The 7667-nt window shown below is 31.6% G+C and overlaps 1 protein-coding gene across 2 annotated transcripts; it reads right to left on the bottom strand.

Annotated features, from left to right (window-relative positions):
• Positions 1–2270: 2270 nt before the first annotated feature.
• On the bottom strand, positions 2271–5535 carry LOC145052798 (FAD-dependent oxidoreductase family protein). 2 transcript variants are annotated; one of them, XM_079000683.1, is made up of 5 exons: positions 4993–5535; positions 4564–4845; positions 4048–4484; positions 2836–2995; positions 2271–2530 (listed from the first exon to the last, which is right to left on the bottom strand). In XM_079000683.1, exons 1-5 carry the CDS (start codon positions 5269–5271, stop codon positions 2414–2416), a joined length of 1275 nt encoding a protein of 424 aa, XP_078856809.1. In that variant the 5' UTR covers positions 5272–5535; the 3' UTR covers positions 2271–2413. The 2 variants fall into 2 exon arrangements, with proteins under 2 accessions (XP_078856809.1, XP_078856810.1); XM_079000684.1 differs by having other exon boundaries at positions 4564–4852; positions 4993–5169.
• Positions 5536–7667: the final 2132 nt, after the last annotated feature.

Raw genomic sequence — 7667 nt, 5'->3', positions numbered from 1 at the left:
CTCTAGTGGAAAATTAAAAATCTTAAGGAAGTTGGCGTTGGAATGAGAAATAAGAATTTACATGTTTAGGTTTCTAAATGTTCAATTATTATATTATAACTAATATTTAAATTACTTAGAATGGTAAACATAAGAAGTCATACCCCTAATGTGAAAACTAATGAAGAGGAAGTTAATAAGGAGTTGTACCCGAACCAAATATGTTGGAACATATTCAAGCTTTCATGGTGGATATGATGGCCAAGCAAAAATAGGAATTTTTGGGAAAGATGCAAGAGACGATGGAAGAACATGAAATTCGTCTTTGAAATGAAGCACAAAGAGCATATGGAGAACCATTTGAACCAAAAGTGCGCGGAGGAAACTATAATGTTTTAGTTGGAAGCATGGAGAATAGCATTCCACCGACTGTTTTTATTATTGTTCATATGATTGTCTTAAAAGCTATGATGAAGATTATTAGTTCAATGAATGTATTTTTCCCCCTTTAATGCATATAATAGAAGCTTAATCATTTCTTTTATTTTTTTTTTTATCTGTATAGTTTCTTGAGAAAAATAAAATAGAAGTTGAATTTGTTTTTTTCAATGATACAAAAAAGAGGTAGACTTTAGAATATGTCATTAATATTAAATTTTATTATTGTTCTTATGGTTGCTTAAAAGCTATGACGAAGACTATTAGTTTAAAATGAATATATTTATCTTTTTGTAATGCTAGTAATAGAAGTTTGATTTTTCCTTTTACTTCTTATTTGTATAGTTTCTTGTAATAAGAAAATAGATGTTGAATTTTTTTGTTCCATTGATCTTAAATCACATTAATTTGTTTTTTAAAAATAATAACCTCTATTATTATTCTACTTTTAAAACTAAATGTTTAACTTCAACAAAATATTCAAAATTTATTAGTTTAGATATGTTGTTGTATGTCATAAATTTTGAATTAATGATAAAAACTTTCCAAAGAATAACAAATGTTAAAAATGACATTAAATTAAAAATTATATTGTTAGATTAAAAACAAAACCAATGTTAAATATTTGAAATAATCATAATGATGGAAATTAAAAATATGAGCAAATAAGTTATTTTCAAATTATTTAACTATAACAATAGTCACACATATAAAGGGTTTTATGAGGAAAAATCTCATTATTTTGGGAAAATTTTTGATAATGTCTTAAAAAAAGTTTTAACAAAAAAATCCTAGTATTTTGAGAAAATTACATAATTTGTCATTTGTTGTTCAAATATAAAAAATAATTTTTTTGTTAACTTGGGCAAAATATTAAATAACCAGAACTTTTTGTTAAAAAAACTTTTAGTACTTTATTAAAATTTTTTCCAAAATAATGAGATTTTTCTACATTAATTCCCAAATATTAATAATAAACCAAATATTATTTTTAATTTTATTTACACACAACCAATGATAGACGCCATTAGGGATATGCTTCGGGCCGGAACCAACCCGAACCCGAATAACACAAAACCCAAATTGGATGAAAAGTTGGAACCAAAACCCATACCGATTATACTAATACGTGACCGGTTCAGTTCGGATAATATGGGTTTTGGTTCGGTTAGTAACCCAAAATGACCGAAATAATATGTACACTATGCTTTTGAACCGAAATGACTCGAATAACCCAAATAAACCGAAAAACTGAAAAATCTGGTCATAAACCATAAGAAAATACTATATCTAGTTCAAGAAAACAATATATATTATTAAACGTTTTCGGTCTGGGTTTCTAGAACCGAATTAGGTGTTTTTTTGGGTAAACCGGCCCGAATTATCCGAAACCCAAATTGGAATACATACCCAAGGACCGACCCGAATAACTTATTCGATCCTAATTCAGGTGGGGCCGGGTTTCGGTTCTGGTTCAAGTATTCGGTCCAAAAACACATCCCTAGAAGCCATTGAGACGATATAGGTTTAATATCTAAGTTTATTAACATATCAATAGTCAAATCAAACACTAATTAAGAAGTTTATATTCAATTTTTTTCACATACAACCTGCTACTAAAAACGATTGAGATTGTATATGGTTTTTCAAAAAAATAGTTTTTTTGATTACCCGATTTGAAAAATGGATAAAGATACACAAAAACACAACATACTTAATTTAGACACTAAACTAATAATTTGTTATTCTAATAATACTTCATTGGCTTAATCAATAAAAATAATAGTTCAGTGGCTAAATAAATAAAATGACGAAAGTACTTTTCGGTATTTTGACTTGATATCAAAACCAGATAATCGAAAAAAAAGTTTTTATTAAATGGTGAAAAAGGTATAATGTTTGGTCATTACATAAAAATAGTTAATCGACTAAACCAATAAAATGATGTGTTTTTCTGTATTTTTTCCAATAAAAATGTAAAAATTAGAACAGAAACTTAGAATCTTGATAGCTTGGCTGCAACATGCTCAGCAATTGCCATACTTGATGTTAGACCAGGAGACTCGATCCCAAAGAGGTTTACAAGTCCCGGTATCCCATGACCCTCCTCCCCCTACACAACAGCGTTTGGATTAAATTTCATAATTTAAGAAAAAAAAATTAAAGTACAATTTTATAACTAAATATATTTTTCAAAAAAAAAAAACTGTAAGTAGAATGATGTAATGGTAAGAAATATACATACGATGCTATACTACACAAATAAATGAAAGTAGGTTGTTGTTTCTTGCATTTAGCCGTTAATGTTTTATAACTGAGAGTATGTAATGTAAGTACTGATATATGGTATTTAATGATTCGTATATAAGTTGAAATATTTTGTTTATATGTTAAATTGAAAAGGAATTAAATAAGAACCTGAATGATAAAATCAGAAAATGCGTCTCCTGGGCCAGCAATTTTTGGTCTGATGCCAGCATAAGCAGGTTGCATGGACGCGTCATTTAAAGAAGGGTAGTACCGCCTAATCGCCGGATAGAATTTGTTGGCGCGGTCAGCACATACCGTGTAGTCAAAACTGAATTTTAATAAAAAATAATTTATTAGAAAAAAAAATACTAGTAGGTAAAAAGATTATAAATGACATAACACGACAAGACAGACAGTTATTGGAGTCGACTGAACTGAACTGAGACTAAGACTGATGTGCAAAAGACAAAAATTGAAACATTCCACATTAAGTTACTGACATTTTACAAATTTTTCTGCATTTATTTTTTCTTTTATTTCCCAAATATGTCTGTCATTTTTTTTCTTACATTTTTGTCAAATATTTTTTAAATATTATTTATCCTGACAACACTTAATTGGAAAAAAGAGAAACATGGTTTGGTAAGCTATATATGGGTGTTTGTTTTTTACTTAAGGGTTAATCTCATAGAAGACCTTATAATTTGTGTTTTTTTTCTGGATTAAGACTTCAACTTTTTTTTTTTCATGAAAAAGACCTTGCATTTTTTCATCTTTTTTGACCTAGCTCTTTTTTAGTCATTTTTCTCTAAAAAATGTTGTAAAATGTGAGTCTTTTTTCAAGTAAAACTAAAAAAATTAAGGATTTATTTGGAAACATTTAGAAGGTTGAGGGGTTTTTTTCGGAAAAAAAGACAAAGTTGAGGTTTTTTTTGGAAAAAATGAAAAAATATAACGTTTTTTCATGAAAAAAAATAAAGACGAGGTTTAATCCAAAACAAACACAAAACATAAGGTCTTTCATGAGATTAACCCTTTACTTAATGAAAAAAGATGTCCTCATAAAGAAAATCGCAAAAAACAAGAGTTTCCCTATTTACATATTTTCCCTTTTTTTTTTATCCAATTTCACCAAGTGTGCCATCACTTTTTCTATTACTTTTTAAACATCAGTTATCCAAACAACACTTAATGAGGAAAAAAAATCCAGTAAGCTGAGCTACAAATGGGTCCTGTGTTTTGTCTTAATGCAAAAAGAACGACTTAAATCCATTAACTCCAAACCTTTTACAAATTTTCCCTCGTTTTTTTTCCTAAACATTTTTTAACATCATTTATCCAAACAACACCTAATCAGAAACAAAAGTAGCATAACCTTACTTGTTTTGCATACTTGAGATATCATCTATATCACTAAGCCATTCAACATCAGGGCCAAATTTGACATTTCCATCAAGATCCAAAGTAACATGAACCCCAAGACCACCATCTTCAGGTATAGGATAAATCAAATGTTTAAATGGCGAAACCGTAATATTCGATAAAGAAAAATAACATCCACGTGCATAATAAGATTGAGGAATCACTCCATGATTTATGCCATTAAAACGCCTTGCAAGAGCTGTAGAAGTCAACCCTGCAGCGTTGACTACAAGTTTAGGGAGAAGTATAATATCCGGGTTCCCTTGAGACTTTGAATCCAAGTTTTTTAAAGATTTGGTCTCAGAAATGTGGAGATTAATTTGATTTCCTTCCATATGAGCACCAATCACAGTTGAGTTGTAAGAAAAAATTGTTCCATGAGTTTCTGCTTCACCCTAAATGCAAGAAATAACAACGTACTTTTATTTATATGAGAAGGGCATTTACGTCTTTTGTAAAAAGTTGGAGTCATACCATTAGTGAGAGCATTAAGGAATGTGAATCGATTATTCCTGAAGTTGGAGACCATAAAGCTTTCAGGCATTGCAACTCAGGCTCCAATTTCATTGCATCAGATCCCTTCATCATTCTTAGCCCTTCAACTCCATTTTCATTCCCACGATTCAAAAGATAATTCAACTTTGGAAGCTCTTCATGTCCACAAGCTACTATTAGCTTCCCAATTTGCTTATGTGGAATCCCATGTTCCTTGCAGTATTCATATAGTAACCTTCTTCCTCTAACACAAAAACGAGCCTGCAAACTATTTTGGAATCAGGAACAGAAGAAAGGCGTTATGGAAAGGCTAAAATGAACGGCTTGCACATCTAGAACTACTGAATTGAGTGTTGAAACATTGAGAGATTGAAGGAGGAAGTAAATGAAGGAAGAAAAGAGAGAAACCTTGAGAGAATTGGGAGGGTAATAGATTCCGCCATGAATGACTTCGCTATTACGCGAACTGCTACCGGTGCCGAAAGTGGAAGCGGATTCGATCACTAAAACATTTCTATTATGATTCAAACACAATTCTCTGGCTACAGCTATTCCCACAACACCTGCCCCTATCACCACACAATCCGTCTTCTCCTTCTGAATTCCTGCTGCTGCTGAAGAGCTAAACTTCTTACGCATTGATGGTATTTGTGCCAAATTCCTCGATAACTTCTTCAATTTCATCATGGGCTTTAAATTAATTAGAAAAAGAAACCGCGATTTCCTTGAATGGATCTAGCGAAACAAGAAGCAATTGCATATCCCTCTTTTTGATCGTCCCACTCAACACATAACACAAAATTATAGAAAATGAATACAATTCATTCGCATACCCGATCAAGCGAAACAAGAAGCAATTGCAGTCGGTTTTGATTGAATGTTTAACTTGAAAGCAGAGATCCTGGAATCGGCGCGCCCAATTATAACAGGGTTTTTGTAAAAGTTTTTGCTCAAGGTGTAATATGTTAATCGAGTAAAATGTAAATTACAAAATTTTCCCCTAAACTTCTTGAGATATGTCAAAAGTTTTACGTTTAGTGAAGATGTCCCATTAATTACATAAATGGCACTTAAAGTTGATTTTGTTTCAAGCTTCATCACTAACCGTTAGAGTGTCGTCGTTGAGTCTCAGAACATACTACCAAACCTTTCATCTCTCTCCATTTGGCAATATTTCAAAACAAAGTAATATTACAAAGTTTTAAAGTGAAGAAAAAGAGAGAGAAAGAAAAAAAATATATAGAAATAAAAAGTTATTGATCTTTACATCAAAAGGCTCAACATTTAGATGAAGTTGTTAAGTTGGGTACGAAAACATGAAAACATTTGGGGATTTAAGGTAGACAAACCTTTAGAATAAAAGAGAGGTCTTTAATCCTTCAAGGAAGTGGAAAAATAAAGAGGCGTCAATCAAGGTTGTAGAAGACAATGCCAAGGTAGATGTTGACGCCAAAGAGAAAGAAGACAAGTTGGAACTGAAGCGAATGAAAGGGTAGCTAAAGAGGAAATATATATTTAGATTTTATGAGAAAGAAAATAATCATTTGGCTAGGCAACAACCCGTATCTCTATTAACCCTATCATACAAACTGGTGGTGGGGAACAAAAAGACACTACAGAGGAAATAGGTGAAAACATAAAACTATCTGCACGTGAAGAGAAACTTATGGGGTCTGATAGAACCATGAATTTTCCTATGCATCCTGAGGGCGTACATATTTTTCTCTATGATGAAGAATCATAATCGCTTCATGCCAACAAAGAAAAGTCATTAAAAGCCACATCTTCGCCTACTCAAACAAAGTCGAATAAGAAGAAATCATTTGGTCTTATCGGAATCACCTCCACCTTCGAGGTCCATTACTCAACAAATCCTCGAAGAAGTCTCATCTTCCCTCTACCAGAGTCAAAACACCTACTCCAACTTTGTCACTAAAGAATTTAACCCAGAGGAGACTTAGGCTCCTGATTGTCCACCATATCAATGTTGGATCAAAATGCTCAAGAATCATTTTAGAATGATGTTTGCCCATAACCTATGATATTATAGGGTCACAACTTTAATAAGTTGTCACTTATTGAATATTTATTAATAATTTGATTATTATAAATAAATTCAACTTTTATAATTAATTAGTAAATAATTATTATTTTATGAAAATAATATGTTAATAGATTAGGGACTGCTTATTAAATAATAGGCTATCATTTAATAAGTCGTGTACAAGTTTTTGGACCTTTTGGAGTTCACTAGATATAAATTTGTACATATAAGAAAAAAATACTTGTTTAATTGAAAACATCACATCTCTCCCCTTTTTCTATCATAGTCGTATGTTGTAATGGGTATGGGAGGTTGCTTGCCAACCTCCCTCTTACAAACTTTATGCCTCTTAACTCCATTCCTTTGACTTGTGCAAGGGTATTGACTCTAGATTTCATGAAGTAGTATATAAAGAGGGTGTGGCTTTTATTTAGAAGGCTAGTCATGAATCTATTTCTCTCTTCCCTTACAAGAACCGTAGGTTCTTCTTCCCCCTCATCTTATTCTTGTCATTTGAAGCTAGTGAAGATTTGGTGCTTAGAAGTGCTTCTCCATAGTACTTAATTGTGGTAAGTGCTTAAAGTCTTAAGTAGTACTTCATATAAGATAAGAACTAGCATTCTTGGTGTCACACCCCGACCGTGGCGGCAGAATATGACTGGCTATGCGACTTAGTTCATGGATCAAAAGCAATATACATCACAAGTTACAACAATAACAGCACAACAATTACATTCCAATTTAGGGTTTGAATAAAAAGTTCATACAAATAATGATAATAAGTTCATGATTTTGCCTTAACAAGTAGGCCAATATGACAAAAACTGGATAAAACTAGGTTACCTGAAATCCATGAACATTCCTTCTACTAAAAGTCCGTTTAATGATCTCTTGGTAATACATGTAGTTTGTGGATCAACACAAAGGTTGGTGAGAGTTACAGGTTTTCTACTAACCGCATTAATCATACTTTTAAAAAGTCTGAAAAGTATTTCCTTTGTAGTTTAAACCATGTTTGATAAAGAGATAAATCATAAGT

This window comes from Lactuca serriola, chromosome 5, assembly GCF_051521515.1.
Source record: "Lactuca serriola cultivar US96UC23 chromosome 5, Lser_US96UC23_V15, whole genome shotgun sequence".
Lineage (NCBI taxonomy): Eukaryota > Viridiplantae > Streptophyta > Magnoliopsida > Asterales > Asteraceae > Lactuca > Lactuca serriola.
The sequence above is the reverse complement of the archived record's forward strand: the minus strand, read 5'-3'. Positions and strand labels throughout refer to the sequence as shown.

What these genes read in the sequence shown, in the direction of transcription:
- LOC145052798 (XM_079000683.1), bottom strand. Translation starts at nt 5,271, where the DNA reads ATGATGAAATTGAAGAAGTTATCGAGGAATTTGGCACAAATACCATCA. An exon ending in ACCCTCCCAATTCTCTCAAG is followed by an intron (nt 4,846 to 4,992) that starts GTTTCTCTCTTT and finishes AATAGTTTGCAG; the next exon opens with GCTCGTTTTTGTGTTAGAGG. An exon ending in CCTTAATGCTCTCACTAATG is followed by an intron (nt 4,485 to 4,563) that starts GTATGACTCCAA and finishes TCTTGCATTTAG; the next exon opens with GGTGAAGCAGAAACTCATGG.